The sequence below is a fragment of the Eubalaena glacialis genome, chromosome 18 (assembly GCF_028564815.1).
Source record: "Eubalaena glacialis isolate mEubGla1 chromosome 18, mEubGla1.1.hap2.+ XY, whole genome shotgun sequence".
In the NCBI taxonomy this organism is placed as follows: domain Eukaryota; kingdom Metazoa; phylum Chordata; class Mammalia; order Artiodactyla; family Balaenidae; genus Eubalaena; species Eubalaena glacialis.
In genome coordinates this window covers 55,963,072-55,980,019 of record NC_083733.1, presented here as the reverse complement: position 1 = coordinate 55,980,019, position 16,948 = coordinate 55,963,072, and the positions used below count along the sequence as shown (strand labels likewise).

The 16,948-nt window shown below is 59.2% G+C and overlaps 1 protein-coding gene across 5 annotated transcripts in view; it reads right to left on the bottom strand.

Moving 5' to 3' along the window:
- Positions 1-16,948, bottom strand: part of ACTN4 (actinin alpha 4) — a 72,348-nt gene that overhangs the window by 10,218 nt on the left and 45,182 nt on the right. For 3 of the 5 annotated variants that reach the window (XM_061174296.1, XM_061174297.1, XM_061174298.1), the window contains 8 exons: positions 14,811-14,897; positions 13,733-13,820; positions 11,756-11,834; positions 10,473-10,554; positions 9,603-9,688; positions 5,249-5,341; positions 3,320-3,550; positions 2,577-2,724 (listed from right to left, as the gene is read on the bottom strand). In XM_061174296.1, coding sequence (XP_061030279.1) covers positions 2,577-2,724; positions 3,320-3,550; positions 5,249-5,341; positions 9,603-9,688; positions 10,473-10,554; positions 11,756-11,834; positions 13,733-13,820; positions 14,811-14,897 — 894 coding nt within the window. Of the gene's footprint in view, positions 1-2,576; positions 2,725-3,319; positions 3,551-5,248; positions 5,342-8,532; positions 8,619-9,602; positions 9,689-10,472; positions 10,555-11,755; positions 11,835-13,732; positions 13,821-14,810; positions 14,898-16,948 lie in introns of all 5 variants that reach the window. The other 2 variants (XM_061174300.1, XM_061174299.1) reach the window with 1 other exon arrangement.

The following is a 16,948-nucleotide window of genomic DNA, read 5'->3' as shown; positions in this document are numbered from 1 at the left end:
GGTGATGCTGAGAAGGCCGAGCACCAGCCAGTCCCATCTGCACCTCAGCCACCCCGTGGACAGGGTCCGGCACTGGCGGACAGGAGGTGGCAGCCTGGGACAGACTGCACTGGCCCTGCCACTCCAGCCCCGGGGCAGCAGGCTCAACCACAAAGGCAAGCTTGCAATTCCCTTCTCCAAATTGCCTTCTCCCAAGGGTGGGAACCAGAAATAGTAGGTTACCACTTTTCTGCCTCAGCAGAGTTTCAGCAAGGGAGCTGCCAGGGGCATGCTGGGAAGAATCGGGAGGAGGGGGCCACGGCCACGGCTGCCTGGGATCCAGGCCAAGGGGCAGCCAGGCCGAGGGGGGGATGGGGGCTCATTTTTGCTTTTTCCCCAATCTAAGACCCTGTGAGAAGCATCCACATGGGCGCTCACTCCTGCAGGCTGTAGGGATGCTGAGGGGGCACAGAGTGATGGTGGCTCAACCCACCCTCTGCCCCCCAACCCCCCACAGGGGTGTAGAGAGGTCGGGAGGCCGGTCTGTCCTGTTTTGCATAATTGGGTGGTTCAGAGAACAGAGGCTTCAGGTCTTGGGAATGAGAGTGGACAGGACTGCCTGGGGACTCCGGGCTAATGCAAGGGGCAGGGCCAGATGCCAAAGTGTCTGTGGGGAGGTAGGGGTGGGGCAGGGGCGTGTGGAGGCCGCTGAACCAGTTGGGCCCTGGCTAAAGACTGGGCCAACTTCTCCTAAATGCCTTCGGGTGAAGGCCGGCCAGAGTGGTTCCCAGGGAAGGAGCTCCGGTGGGCCGTCACACCCACACCCCTCGGCCTCAGGAGACCATCTTCTCAGGGCCTCTTGGAGCCCCAGGAGAGAGGCTGAAGGGCTGATAAGAGGCCCCCAGAAGGGAAATCCACAGGGATGACACTCAGAGCCTAAGAGAGGATGATGGAGCTACAACACGTGGATAATGACAGGAGACAGCTCAGCCCAAGCGTGGGACACGGGTGCTGATAAATCCACTTACACGTCCAAGGGCCCTTGGACAAGAGAGATGTCAAAATCTGCAGTTCCCTGGGCAGGGACCTCACCTACCTGGAAACTGCTGAGCATAGCGAAGAGGCTCAAGAGGTGTTTGTTGAATGAATGAAGAACAAACGAATAAACTAAATGCCAACACCCCCTCCCTCAGGTCTCGGGGGGCAGAACCCACAGGCACCATTTCTGTGAGGCAGAGGGAGGTGCCTGCATCCCTGGCCCAGGCTACCTTTTCCTCGCCTCGCCTTCTGGCTTCTCCTCCTCTGCATTCCTTCCCTGGCAGAGGAGGGATCAGGGTATTGCTCTGGATCTGGAAGCTGCCGTTAGAGAACAGCCGGCCTGAGCTAATGTGAGGAGGGCATTAGCTGGGCTGCAGCTAGGGACACAGGTGACACAGGCCCAGGTCTGAGGATCCTGCAGAGTTGCGTGTCCGCATGCCAGCAAGGGTGGGGCAGGCTCCATATGGGTGCCTCTGGGTGGGTCTCAGCAACTGACCAGGGTTGGGGCTGCCTGCCAAATAGCTGGGTGGGTGGGGCCAGAGGAGCCCCCAGGGGCTCAGTGAGGATCTCACGGGGACCTGGGAGAGTGGGAGGGATGAAAAACCACACTGAGCAATACAAGGAAGTGTGAGACCAGCTGGGCAGTGGTGGCAGGACGGCCAGGGCAGGGAGGGCAGGAGGCAGCCAGAAGTGGGAGGGTGGGAGTCCAGTGGAAGGCGCTCGGCTTTCCCAGGCGCTGGCCGTTTCCCGAAAGCTTTTGGGCCCCTGGGATCCGGAATCTCAGCCGTGGTGTGGGTCCCGAACGAGGGCCAGGGACGTGATGGAATTCCACATCCCGAGCCAAGGGAACAGGCAGCTGCAGAGCTGCCGAGAAACCGGAGTCACCGCTGCCCTTGTGGGAGAGGGCCCTCGGGGGAGGCACCGGGACAGGGCAGAGGTGAGAAAGAGCTCCCACGGCGGGCCACACCGAAGGGTGCATGGCTGGTAGTCAGTGAGCAGCAGGTGCAAGTCGGGCAGCAGGGCCAGGAGGCGGCTCCCTGGCCCGTTCTAAGGACCGTGCTCAGGATCACAGACCATCCAGCACTGGCTCTTCAGTGTGAAGTCCACAGTCTCAAAGGGTGCAGGGCACGGAAGGCAGGCTGTGTGAACCCAGGCTGCCAGAGAGGGGAGAGCATACCCCCACGCCCACCCTGGCCCGGAGGGGCGCCATACTCAGGGGAGACGTGGCAGAGTGGCAGGGACAGGGGCCACGTCCCTGTGCAGCTGGCACAGGGTCCAGTGACCCAGGAAGGAATCCACCTGTAAGTAATCTCTGAGGCCAGGGCAGATTGGGCGGACCTGGCCCCAAACTGTTCCTTGCTGCCTGGGGCTGGATGAACCCAAAGCGGCATTTGTGACATGCATGTTCCCAGGCAGCAGGAAAGGGGGCCTGACAAACAGACACTACGCAGGCAGGAGGGGCTCTGTGTGTGTGTGTGTGTGTGTGCGCGTCTGTGTATGTGTACACGTGTGTGTCTCCGAGAGACAAGAAAGGAGGGAGGGAGCTGGGAGGGTCATACCGTCAGTCCAGGCCTCGTGGATGGAGGCCTTCTGCCGGAACTTCTCTGCCAGGTGGTCGAGCCGCTCCAACCTGCGGATCTCATTCAGCAGCCACTCCTCGTAGCCCTTCTCGGCCTGCTCCAGGTGCTGCCAGCCGTTGTTGATGTCCTGTGGGGGCAGGAGAGGGCAGGGCTACCATGGGGAGCTGGGGCACCCAGCAGGGCAATGCCTCCCTGAAGGATGATGACGGGAAGGCAGCAGAAATGGGCCGGGGTCACATCTCTCCCCGGCTTTGCTGTATCTGCGTGCCTGGACAGGGCCCAGCACATGGCAGGTGTGGTCAATACTTCTGGAGTAAATGAATGAGTGAAAATGAACGAATGCCATACAGGGCACTGGGAGTCAGAAGGTGACTGTCCAGTGAATATTGTCCCTCCCCTGAGAAGGGGCCTCAAGCACTGGAGGTCCTGGAGTCACAGCCAAATGAGGGTCCAAATTCAAACAATTCCACACGAACTATGGTGTGGTTTGGGGATGGGTGTAAAACTCTGGGGAGTGATGGGGGGAGAAGGAACACAGTAAAGTGTCCAGTGCATGCCCCACCGCACTCTGCACCCCGAAAGCTGTGCATTCTACTTAAGAAAGACCATGCTGGGGAAATAAGCCTGTGGGTGGTGAGGAGCTGCCCCTCGCCCCTCACAGGGAATCTGCAGCTCCGCACACCTCCTGGGCCCTGGCCCACCCTCAGCCCTCCGGCACTCACCGAGACCATCTTGCCCTCGGAGGGCATGAAGGCGGGCCGGTTGCTGAGGCGCAGCTTGGTCTGCAGCGTGTTGAAGTTGATCTCCAGCTGGCACTTCTCCTGCACCTTGGGCGGCTTATGGACGCGCCGGTAGTCGCGGAAGTCCTCCAGCTTCTGCTGCATCTCCTGGATGGTCTTCTGGGGCACGCGGTCCTCCAGCCAGGGGATGGTGCGCCGGATCCACTCCAGGAGCTGTGGGCCCACAAGAAGCTGTGGTGGCCTTCGCAGGGGACCCTCCGAGCACAGACAGGGCCGCCCCCAGCTCACGGGCACATGGGACCTGGATCTCCGAGGGCCCCATCTTGGGGAATCACCCCTGCTCCCCAGCTCGACTTCTCCATGATTCCCGATGGGAATCCCACGACCAGGAATTCTGGGAACACGTGCCCCCTCTGAACCACAGCGCTGTTCTCTGGCTACTTCCTGCTCCTGCCTTTGCTCTTGGTCTTCCTTCCCTCATCTAAGCGGGGCAGCCTCAATTCAGACGCCCCTCCTGGATGGCCGCCCCTATCGCGCCCCCATGAGAGCCCGCTGGCGCCATCTGCACGGAGCTCCACGCTGAGAGCCTCACTGTGTCCTGGTCACTGATGGTAAGCGCCTCAAGGGCAGGGCTGGCTGCATGCCTGGCTCACTCTGGGGTGGTCAGTGCCATGCGTGGGGCCTGGGACATAGAAAATTAGAAAGTACAACTGAAAAAGAAAGTGACCTGTATGAGCCACTCATGTCTTTGATGGAGACCAGGGTACAAACAAGCAAACAAACTGGACATTCTAGAAAAATCCTAGGACAGGAAAATCGATTATTGTCCAGCATAGATAGGCCCGGGGAAGTGGTTCCCAAATGCCAACCTCTGGCAGGATGAGAAAACCAAGGACAAAGGTCTCCGTGTGTGTTGACATCTTGGTGCATGATGCCAACTGCCCTCTCTTGGGAAGGGCTGGGATTCTAAGATATAACCTTTTAACCTTTCCTAGGTGTTAGAAATGATGGTGGTAACAGACGGTAGCTTTTTCTTTTAAAAATATCCTTAACTTGGCAAAATAAAAAGCTCACCACTCTAGGTTGGCTGACAAATACTTTCCTAAATTTTCCTGGTCTGTGAAATCTCAAAGTCTGGGAACCACTGGTCTAGAAGAGCAGTCAAACTACTCCTTTTGGGGAGCTTAGATGTTTTTATTTTTTTAATATGGACATTTTAAAAATGAAGGGGAGAATCTAGAAGAGATGCACTAAACACCCACATTCCCAACTTACGGTCCGGGTTCAGGTTCTGGAGCAGGGCTGCCTGGGTTTGAACCTCCGTCCCACCAGCCGCATGATGGTGGGTTTGTGCCTGACCCTCTCTGGGCCTGTTTCCTCACTTGGAAAAGGGGGTAATAGGAGTTCCCTCCTAACAGGGCTGTTGTGGAGATGGTAGATCCTGTTCGTGAAGTGCTTGCACGGGGGCCTGCCGTGACAAACTGCTGTCCTGTCACCGTATCAGCTCTCGGGTCTCTCTCCATCCTACGGAATCAGTCTCTCCACGGGTGGGGCATGGGAACAGGAATTTTTAAAAAGCTCCCCAGCTGATTCTAATGCAGCCGGGTGTTCAGAAAACTCTGTCCTTGAGTATCTCTGTAGAAACCCAAGCTCGAGACCCCAGGAGCCAGCCAGCATAGTGACACAGCAGTCTGACCCCTTAGCCTTGTAAAATCAACCCAAAAGGTCACATACTGGCTTGGTCAAACTCCACAGCCTACACAACCTTACGACCTTTTCTAGAAAGTCTCGCTGCCATCCCTGCTCTCCCCTCTGCAGATGTCACATGACCTTTGGCAGAGAGTAACAAGAGGTGACCTGATCTTTCAGCTCTGGCGGAGCCACCAGGGCAGGGGGGAGTGACACACTCACATCGCTGGCCAGCCTCTCATAATCTTCCATCAGGTGTTCATTCTCCTGGTTGACAGCCAGCACCTTGCAAATCCGGTTGGCGGCAGTCTCAGCCTGGGGCAGGGGAGGGGAAAGCACACACAGTCAGGGCTGCCTGGGGGCTGCTGACCCTCCCTCCTGACAGGCACGTCCCCTGAAAGCTGGCTCATCCATGGCCCACACAGAAGTCCCCGAGGAGGGAAGGAGAGGAAGCACAGCTTCAGCAAGATGGGGCCCTGAGTGGCTGTGTCCCGACAGGCCTTTCCGGGGTCCCCAAAGCTTACTGCTGAGGCCCCCGCCAGGGGAGCTGGGCCTGGGGGCTCTCTCAACTTGGACCGTGGAGGTGCTGAAGGGGACTAGGGAGCCGTACGCCCACCCACTGTGGGGGAAATGGGACTCACAGGCCCTCCAAGAGGAGGGTTGGGTGAGGCTGGGTAGGGTCCTCCGTTAGGCCAAGGACCCTCCCCTTGGCTGGGAAGGGAGACTGCGGGGGAGGCCGAGCGCCAGAGAGCTGTGGCGGCGGGCAGAGGGAGGGGTGCTGGCGCCCCCCAGAGAAGTCTGGTGGTCAGTGCGCAGGCAGAGCATGCCTGGCCCCTTCCTAATCCTCCCCTTGAGGAGGCTGCTGACGGCTCAGAGGGCGGAAGTCACGATCCACAGGGCGGAGGGGAGCCAGGGCTTCGGAGAGTAGGGGGCGGTGCAGACAGTGACTAGTCTCTGCCCAGAACTACAGGACAATGTCCTGCTTTGTCCTGCTGGGGGGAAAATGCAAGGACAGGAGAAGGAGGGTGAGGGATGCCACACAGAGACCAGGTACCTTTCAGGAAGCACAGAAAGGGTCCAAGAAGAAGAGTTGAAACGGCAACAGAACAGGAACAGAAATAGTGAGGAGGGTCTACAGAGTGGTGGGGAAGGAAAACAGAGAGGCTTGGGGATGGCTCCAGACCTGGCTAGCTGCAGGCACTGACGCCCAGCCTCCCCCTTCCACACGCTGCTTCTGGGACAGGTGGGGAGGTGAGTGGGGGACCAGCTGAGGGTGGTGTGTACACACACACACACACACACACACACACATACACACACACCCTGCTTCATGCTGCAGGACACAGGCCAACGGCCACAGGCAGTGCTCCTCAGAGGTGAGGCTCACAAGGGCCTCGGCCAATGAACACCCAGCCCCTAGTGAGTGCAGGAAGCAGAGCCAAGATCACGGCTTGTGGGCGAGTCGCGGAGGTGAGTCCCTGACCCCAAATCTGGAGAGACAACCGGCACCCCAAGCTCAGCTCCACCGTGCTGTGCAGGCCCGCGAAGGTGCGGGCTGCTGGTCAGAAGTATTTTGGTTCACCGCTGAATTCCTGGCACCCAGCTCAGGGCTTGGCGTGTTTGAGGTACTCAAGAGTTGATGAATGAATGAGTGAGCAAAGGAACAAGGAGCAAATGCTTTAGTGACTAGAAATAAACTATCAGAAGAGAACGGGCAAACTTGGTGCTAGGGCTAGGATTGCCCTTGCATTCATAAAACAAAACAAAACCCAGAGAGCACTCTTTTAAGAGACTGGATTGAGCCTCTGGGGAAAAGACAGCCACAATAATAAAAGCATTACAAGGATGTCCTGGGAAGTAAACACGGGCCGGGGGAAGCTGGAGAGGCCTGGATCCTGCACGTCCCTTGGTGATGGGCAGCTCCCAATAGGCCGGCCTTTATTTCCTCCCTCACGAGAGGGGCCCAGCTGCCTCAAAGACTCCCAAATGCTCTGACCTGGGCTTTCCTGCCAGTATCCCCTCCCACAGATGCCTCAAGGCCTCCGGTCCCCCACACCAGAGCTCAGCTCTAAGCACGAGGGGGCAGTTTGGACAGAGAGAAGACATTCCCTCGAGGGCAGTGTGGTGGGCAGCGAGGCTGGCTTGGGGCCCGCGGAGGGGTGAGGCCAACACAAACGTGCTGTTAGTTGGGGTTTGTGGCGAGGAATCTCCTATCACCGCCCACCCCCACCCTGCCTTCCCGCTAGGGTGAGGGGTCCCCTCCACTCTCCCTGCCTGTGCCCCCCCTCAGAACACTCCAAACACGAGCTCCGACCACCTGCCGGGGAGGTGGCACGGGAAGTGGCACGGCGGGCAGAGGCGGGCCGCTCTGACTGCCGGGCTGCGGACGGGGCGCTTAAGGGGCCTTCACCCGCATGAGCTCACTTCACCCTCAGGACAGCCCTGAGACGGACACTAGCCTGCTCCGCGGTTTCCACGTGGGAGAACGGAGGGGAAGGGACTTATCCGAGGTCACACTGCTGAGAGGCGGCCCGAGCAGACGGCCCGTGGGAAGGCCCCCACTGGCCTTGAGGCTCTGAAGGAGGCAGCAAAGTCCCCGCCCCGTGACTTCAGGGTCCTCCTCTTGTAAATGGGGATAACGGCACCCACTCCTCCCGGGGGTGTGCAGGGGACTCTTAGAGCCTGTGCACATGGAGTCCTCGGAGGAGTCCCTAGCATGCAGTAAGTGCTCAATAAATGAGAGCTCATTTCTTCTTGTTCTCCTCCCTGCCCAACTGCCAACTGTGACACAAAATCAAGCTGCTGGGAATACACTGCTGGCCAAGACCAGACACCAAGGAGGCAAGTGGAGGGGACAGAGCCGGCCAGGCCTCCACGTGGGGGCAGCTGGGCACCGTCCCGTGGAAGCAGAGGGCTCCTGACAGGCGCAGCGGTGGACACGTGAGGTCAGCCAGGCTCAGGGAGGGCCGCTACTGGGAGCAGACACTTCTGACGGCCCTACCCGTGTCCGCGGGGCTGCTAGGGACAGCGGCCTGGCGATCTGGGTCAGCAGGAGCAGGCTCAGAGCCTTTCCTGGGGCCTTTGGGAGGGGATGGAGCTGCAGAGGGGGCCAGGAAAGCCAATGCTCCGGGCGAAGGCACAGCCAGTGCAGCAGGCAGGTGGCCGGCACGGATCACGGAAAGGGCGGGGCGGCCGAGCAGAGGAGCACAGGCCCAAGCTGCGCTCTGCCGTCTAAGGTGACGCTGGGATTCAACTGCCTTGTCTGAGAAACCGGGATGCCACCACCCATCTCACAGAGTGGGCTGTATTCACAGAGAGACTACCTGTGGCGTCTCGACACTGGGCCAGCACCGGCTCTGTGGTGGCAGTGGAGGCCCACAGTCACAAGAACCTGCCAGACTGGGTCGGTCCTCAGGCCGCAGCCCGGGCAGTGGGACATGGGGGCGGAGGGGTGGCAAGGGCGAGTCTCCAGCCACAGCAGTGAGGGTGCTCCCGCCCCAGCTCACCTTTTGAGCCCCCGAGAAAGCGTGGTAGAAGCAGGACACGTAAGTCATGATGGCTTTCTCATCTGGCCTCAGAGTGCCTACAATATCTGCGCAGAGAGAGAGAAAGAGAGAGAGAGGCAGGAGAGAGTGAAAGATGCAGGAAGGGCGGCTGAGGCCCGAGGCTCATGCGGGAGGAATAGCGCTTGCTCGGGACTGGAAGCCAGACCCTGGCTCCGGCCTGGGTGGGCATGTCTTGCCAACGTTTTGTAGAGGGGAAGGGGGAGGGTCCGAATAAGATGGATTCCTTTTTGAACCAGGCCTGAGTTTGTGAAACACTAGCTAGGAAGCCTTGTTTGGGGCTGGAAGGATCAGGTGTTATTTGATCTTCCTGGGAACATAAGTAAGATCATGTCCGGTGTGACCACCTACCACCTTAGCATAAACCCCTAATGGTCTCCTGAGCCCCCAGAATAAAACCCAAACTCCGGATCCCAGACTACAATGGTCCTACATGGCCTGGCCCTGTCACATTCTCCGACCTCATTTTCCTCCCCTCTCCTACTCTTCTCCAGCCATTCCTTGAATAAGCCACGCTTATTTACACCTCAGGGCCTTTGCACTTGCTCCTCCCTCTACCTGGAACACTTTTCCGGCAGATCTTCACCGGGCAGCTCCTGCTCATCTCGCCTCCCCTGACAGCCCCAGCGAAGCAGCCCCCATGCTTCCCCATCCCACCATCCTGCCCCATGCTCTCGACTGCACTTATCACATGAAATTACTCTATCTGTGGACATGCCTGTTGTCTGCCTTGCCCACTAGAATGTAAGCTCCATGAAAGCAGGGACTGTGCCTGACTCAGTCACTGACTGTATCCTCAGTGCCTGGAACACAGCCTGGCACAGGTCAGGCCCTCGATAGACAGTGTGGGCAAAGACTAAATGGGCGGAGGTGCCAAGGAGTTGGGGGGTGGCTTCCAGTCAGAGAGAGGCCGCTGCCGTCTGCAAGAGAAATGAGGTGAGCACGGGAGGCGAGAGGCAGCAGTGGCATTGGGCAGTGGCAGCGAGGTGGGCCTGCCTGGCCCTGCCCGGTACCTTCTGCGCTCCCGAAAAGGCATGGTAGAAGCTGGACACATAGGTCATTATGGCCTTCTCGTCGGGCCGGGCCGTGTTCACGATGTCTGCAAGTGAACAACAAGGGTTAAACCGCCCAAGCAGGGGCGGGTGGGGCGGGGGCGGTCACCCACTGGATCCATAGGCTCCCAAGGCCACAGCCATCCTGGGAGAAGGACCCTCAGAGCTGATTCCACGGCCCTTGGCGACTCCAGTGGGCTTGGCTTGGCCACACCCTTGGCCCCTCCATCCCCCAGGGTCACTGGAAAGGCCAAGCCTGTGGGAAATGGATTAAAACGAGGCCACCTCCTCTCTCTGAGAATGGCCTCAAGGGGCTGCTAGACGGTCAACCCCAAAGGCCACCAGAGGCCAGATGCATGGGTCCTGGCTGGGGGTGGTGCATGGCTGGGAAAAGGAGCAAAGCCGGAAAAGGAAAAAACACTCCACTTTGGTGGGCTCCAGACTCCGAGGCTGCAGCAGGCAGGGAAGGCAGAGGCCTTGGTTATTTGCAGGAGTCAACGCTCCTGGCGACCTCCCTCGCCCCTCCGGAGGGAGGGGTGGGATCAGTCAGGAAGGGCTTTGGCAGGGCACCTGGGCCCAGCCCGAGAGGCGGCACCTGGGCCCAGCCCGAGAGGCAGCCCCTGAGAGCTGATCCTCTCCAAGGACCTCTTCCCCACCATCTCCATCCCTGGCTGCTCAGGCTGCTCCTGCTCTGGCTCCCTGGGTGACACCACTGTCCCCAGCTCACGCTGATTCATTCAGGCGTTCTGGCTGGCTCCGCCAGCTCCCTGAGGTTACCGCAAGACATGCCCACAAAACAGGGTGCTGACTGAACAAAAGGGATGTACTTACCCTCTGCATCCAACATCTTGGGGATGTCTAGGTATTTCTCAGCCACTTCAAAGGCATTGTTCAGGTTGGTGACGGGGTCGTCCTGGGGGAGGGAGGTGAGGGAAGGAGGAGAAACTTGGTCAGGGGCAGGATGCACAGCAGAAGGAACAAGGGCTGGCCCGGAAGGGAGGGATCTCGGGAAGGGCTAGGACTGGAAAGGGTCCTTCAGGCAGTTCTCAGCCACCTGTGCTGCTGCAGGGAGCGGTGGGGGGAGGGGGGACACCCGGGTAAAGTCAATTCCTACCCAAAGGAATGCCTCTGGAAATCTTTGTGGGGCAAACTGTGGACCCTTTCTCCAGCGACAATGCAGGCGTGCTCTTTTCTTAGAATTTCCATCCATCCCCAGACCCCAGATTAAGACCCCTGCCCTGAAACCAGACACTGCGGTCCAGACCTGAGAGAGCACTGGACGTGGGGGGTGGGGTAGGGAGGGAACGGAGAGCATCCACGTTCTAACCTCCCTACTCTGACTGCCCCGCTGCTTACAGGATGAAAGGCACTTCACCCTGACCCTCCCTCATGTGCCTTCACCTAGCCTTTCCAGCTAGAGCCCAACACGATTACTCACTGCGGCTTGAACGGGCTAAGTGCAGGCCTGTGCCTCCCCTACCTGGGATGCCCGCTCTCTGGCCCTCGGCTGCCTCCTCCCCAGAGGCCCTGCCCCCGCCGGGCCAGCTCAGGTGTGCCTTCCTTCCTCTGGAGCGTTTGTCCGGCCCCGTCCCCCCTCCGCCCCCATGCAGCCTGAGCACATGCACAGGGCCCTGTGCGGCTGGTTTGCTCTGGACGCAACTGTCCTGCCTTCCCCGCGAGGCTGGCAGCTCCTAGAGGGCAGAGTCTGGGTCTTACATGCTCTGTACAGGCGAAATAGAACAGGACCCTGCACGGCACAGGGCTGCCAGCGGTGATGGTTTAGAATTCTTTACCCCTCCCCAAATGCTTCCAGAATCTAGAGGGTTAAGGAAGGGCGGCTATAAGGCATGGCCGGCCAGGCCCTACAATAACCCCAGGTAGCTGCGATGCCCAAGGAGGGAGAAGGGCAGTCCCCAAGGGGAGCAAAGGAGGCGAGAATCAGCCACCGAGCCTGGGGTCTGCTGACAGCTGGCACAAGGCCCTCCCAGTCTGCCCATCTGAGCACAGAGTCCAGCTTTGGACGCCAGCAACAGATGGGCTTGGGGGCGGTGGCCCGGAGTCAGGGTCAGACTCAGGGTGTCTGTGGGCCACTGAGGGGAGCAGGAGATGCATACCTTTCTCAGCTTGTCGTACTCAATCAGCTCTGGTCGGTGCCGGTGGATCAGGGCATTGAAGGCAAGACCGTCCTTCCAGCTGGGGATGGAAAGGCCAAGGTTATGAGTAGAGCCCCCCACCGTCATGGGAGGGCTGCAGGCTGTGGGCACCCACAGGAATGGTTAACTCCCACTCAGTGAGGTGGTTTAGAGTGTGTGCCTGGCACTGCAGGCAGACGGCGTGGCCGGCTGGCCGTGAACCTGGCTGCTGGAGCCAGACCATCTGCGGGAAATCGCAGCCCTTCCACTCACTGTCAGTGTGACCTTGGGCAAGTCCCATAATCTCCTGCTACCTCAGTTGCCACATCTGTAAAATGGGGTTAATACAGTACCTACACTTCATTGGGCTGTTGTGAGGATGAAAGGAGTAAATATGTGAGGCTTTGGCCGATACCTGACAAATGACAAGTGCTTTGACTGCTCGTTCCCAGGGTGGCTGTGACCTGCTGAGTGCTGTCCCTGCGAGGCCCCACTGAGCTGCGCAGGCCACCGCAGGCCCTCTGCACCTTGGCTGACCTGACCCGTGGGCTGGCTAAATGCCGGGATGTGGCTTGGCATGAGGGGCTCTGTTCAGAGGAAAGTGACAGCTGGTCACAGCCCATACTGGTCACACTGGCTCTTTCATGGGTCAAGGTTAATGACACCTCCTTAGAAAGACCCCCCCGCCCCCGACTGTGGTACTCTTCCCATTACTTTCTATCACCTTATCCTACTTTGTCGTCTTTCTATGACTCCTCTCACTACCTGAAATTACATTGTTGGTTTCTTCACGCCTTTGTGAACTACTGGTTCCCCTGCTGCGGTGTTACCTTCCAAGGGTGGGGACTTTATTTTGGTGCTGCTGTATTCCCACTCTTGGCATGGAGTAGGCGCTCCATAGACACTTAGTGATTGAATAAATAAATGAGTAAGAAATGCACAGGGACTTCCCTGGTGGCACAGTGGTTAAGAATCCGCCTTCCAATGCAGGGGACGCGGGTTCGATCCCTGGTCGGGGAACTAAGATCCCACATGCCTCAGAGCAACTGAGCCTGCAGGCCACAGCTACTGAGCCCACGCTCCACAAGGAAAGATCCCACGTGTGGCAACTAAGACCCAACGCAGCCAAAAAAAGAAAAAGAAATGCACAGAGGACCGCCAGCTGGTGGCAGGAAAAGGAAGGAAACACACAGAGGAGCTCAAGGGAGGGACCAAATGCTCTTAATGGCAGAGCACAATGGTCCCCAACGTCCAGTGCCAGGGCTCCAGGGAGCCTGAGGACACAGCAGGACCTCTGCGGATCCCATGAAGCCCCGTTCTTCATTCCTGCGTGTGCCCTCTCCCTGGTCCATCCACCCCAGGAGAACACCAGAGGCTCAGAGAGGTGAGGTCACAGAGTCACGCCAGATCTGACCTCGGGGCCACCCCCAAAGCCTGCACTCCTAACCCCCGGGCCATGCCACGCTCCCAGATCTCGTGTGGCACTGACCACACTCACCTCATGGACACACTCATTTCCCGCTCTCAACCGAGGAAGAACAGGCTCGTGCAGGCGAGTCTTGTTCCTCTAGTGGACACATTTTCCCCAACACTAAATTCACTAGCAACCGTAAAGGACGGCAGGTCCCTCTTGAGAGGTCAAAACAAAGGAAGAGCTTTGTTGTTGCTTCTGAGTTACCTTGCTTGGGGAAAAAGAAGATTCTAGAGGGCCTGCCAGAGTGCCGGGCCTTAATGCCTTTAGCCTGGGACGGCGAGGTGACTGCTGCCTCCCCCAGCGGACGCAGGGACCTTCCCAGGGGCTCACGGGGGCCAGTGGCAGGGGGAGGGGCTCCTGAGAGCTGGCACCTCACAGACCATGACAACACCACAGCAAAAGAGAGAGGGTGGGAGGACAGCATGTCAGGTCCCGGGAAGCAGAGTGGGAACGATGTGGGCCGGGGTGCTTCGGTCGGCGCTCACCTGATGTGGAAGTTCTGCACGTTGACGTTCTTGTACGGGGCCGTCTTTCTCTGGCACCAGAGAAGGAGCCCTTCCTTGGCAGAGGTCTCTGCAAAACACATGAGGACGGTGAGCACCGGCCCAAAACGAAACGCTCAGAACCCAGGCCCGGGGGACTGCACTTTCGGCTCAGGCATAAGGGTCACACAGAACCTGGGGGAGAGGCCCTCGGACAGAGCAGCAGCAGTGCCCCTTCCAGACGCGGGCGGGCGCCTGCTGATCCTAACAGCACGCCAGGCCCCGAGGAGCAGTCACTTGCCTGGGGTCACCCCAGAAGTGGCAGTGACAGGCCAGGGTGAGGGCCTGAACCTGCGCCATGTTTCTGACCCCAAAGCCTCTGCCTTTAGCTGGCAAGACACACTGCCAAACAAGCCCCTGAGGCGGGCCTTGGCCTCTTTTGAACAAGGGGCATGAGCGCCGGGCCTGCCCACTCAGGGTCTCCAGATCTGGCCGCAGCTTCGAGGAGGCGGGGAGGGAGGGCCCCAGGAGGTCCCTCCGCTCCCCATGGACAGCTGTGACTGTCCTCAACGCACAGCGAGTGCTACAAGGGCAGGGAACACATCTGCCTGGTCACTGCTGTGGCCTGTCACCAGGAGCCCCCTCTGCACGCTGGCCCTGTGGCTTTTCTCATCCTGTGGTGGCCTGGACCAACCCCAGGTCCATGGAGGCCAAGGTCCGAGGGTGGGAGGTTGAGTGGAAACATAGGTGCTGGCGCCCAGGAGAACGAGGCCACGCCTGACTCTATCACTAGTTTGCTACTTGACTGTAAAATGCGGCCAATCATGCCCACTTGACAAGGGTGGTGTGAGGGTCCACTGAGATGGGTGGCTGCAGGGGGGACCCTTCACCTGCAGCCTGGGCCAGCACCTCTACTAACCACCCCCAGGCAGGGCATGTGAGTGATGTCTGAACACAGGAAAGAGCCTCAAAGCATGAAGACAAAAAGCCCGAAATCCTAACTAAGTCCCCCCAACTCGGGTGGAACCAGGGCGGGGAGGAAAGGCTGTTCTTTGCCCATGAGCAGGTCCTTGGCTCTCACCTTCCACAGAGATGTCCTGGATGGCGAACCTGAGGATGATGGTCCAGATCATTCCCAGGGTCATCTTTGCGTTGCCGTCCACAATCTCTGCACACAGGGAAAGGGGGCAGAGGGCAAGAGGGCTGTTAAAACCAGAGTGGGACTCCCCAGGCGGCCCCCGGCCCTGTCTAGAGATTAACTCCAATCATCTGACAGAGCTGCCTAGGCCTGTCCTCCACCACCTTCACTGGGAGAAGATGTCCCCTGGACACTCCGGGAAGTGCTGTCCCTAAAGCCTTCTGCTGCTTGGCACCTTCGGGCTTCCATCCCCGTGTATTCTCGGTCACGCAGGCCTCTTCCTCTCTGGGCAGCTCATTCTCTTGACCCAGCTCAATGGACTGCTCCCTGCTGAGCCTCGTCCCAGGTGTTGGGCCTCCGTTTCCAGGCCCCACCACACCTTATGGGCATGTCTCTTGAGAGTCTGCCCACTTCCTTCCAATCCCACTGCCGCCACCTTCGTCCGAGCCACCGTCATCTCCCTCAGATCCTCACGTGCTGCCTCCTCCATCCCCACTGCGATCCACCCCACGCAGCAGGCAGGGTGGTCACTGGAACAGGTGCACTGGATTTGTGTCGGTCGCCTGCTTTGTGTTCTGGAGTCTGGCTTACAAAGCCTGCCCTGCGTGACTCCCGCCTCCCTCCCCAGCATTCTCCAGCTCTGTCCTCTCGACAAGCCAGCTATCTCTTGCTTTAAGGATCTCACACCTTCTGGCCCGCCACAAAGCACACGCCTCGACCCTTTCCTCAGATGGCTGGTCCTTCCCAGCCTGTAAGGCTCTGCTTATATGTCACCTCCCCAGAATGGCTTCCCTGACCGTCCCGGTGCCTCTCCCCCCAGCACCCTGCTCTTCCCCTCACACACTGATACGTGCTGGTTTGTCTACTTGTTCACTGTCTGCCTTCGTGATCACCTCTGCACCCCCAGCACCTGGACCCGGCCCTTGAGAAAGACACGGTGCTGCAGGAAGGGGAGAGCGGGTAGCACAAGGTCCAGCTGGTAAGTGCCTGCTTTCTTAACTAACCGAAAACCAGTCACTCTCCCAAACTTCTGGGAGTGAAAGAGAAGGGTCTGGACCACACGTTCTTCAGCTTCAGCAACTTAAGAGAAAAATCACTTCTGCAACGCTCAGGCACCGCGTGTCTGCAGCCAGGTGAGGGAGGTGCGTGCAAGCGGCCTCTTCCTGGGGCCCATGGGCCCGATGCGCCTTTGGCGGTCCTCTCAGGCCTGCCACCCCCGCGCCTCTCACACACCGGATGCGGGAGAGAGGGTGCGGAGAACGGAGGGGACACTTCAAGAGAGCTTGCTCACCGGCCTCGAGAACAGAAAACTCTATGTGGGCTTGATCTGGGAAGGAGGCACGATGGTCCCCCGGAGGATGGGGCCCAGCCTTCCCCGAGGACATGCTCGCTAGGAAAGGGTGGGTGCTCTTTTAGCCACTGGAGAGGCTCCCCACAGTGAAGCCATGGGCTGACGGCCGAGGGCAGCTCTCGGTTTGAGGGTTTCAGGAGAGGAGATATGCGTAGCCGGCCGCCTGGAAGCAGGGGAAGGACACGTTGTCTGTCCAGCCCTCTCCCAGGGCTAAGAACCCCACGGGCGGAAACGAGGCCGAGCCTTCCCAGCGTGGGGTGAGGGCGGTGATTCATTCAGGAAATCTATGCTGCGTTCCTCCCAAGGGCCAGGCACCCCAAAGCCGGGGACGGACACAAGCTGGAGAGGAGGCCGCAGCGCCCATACCCAGCCGGTGCTATGAGCAAGTTGGTCATGGAGGACTCAGAGAGTCCCTGTGAGGGGAGGAAGACGGCTGCTCTCATGACACATCCACCAGCTGCTTCTTGGACCTGCAGCTGTGCCTCCGAGTCCCGACCCCTCTCACAACCCCCACGGGGAAGCCACGTTCCTGCAACTGCCTAGATGGTGTGGAGGGACAGGGGGCCGGGGGCGGGCGGGGACTGGGGCGCTCAGGTATCCCAAAGCCCTCGGAACGGCTCCAGTCGGCTGCCCTCCAGAGGCCCGATGGCCACGGGGATTGGGAGTGAAGCAGCTTGGGCATGAACGGAAAACATTTTTAGACTGAGTTTTTCTCCAGATGAAAACTGAT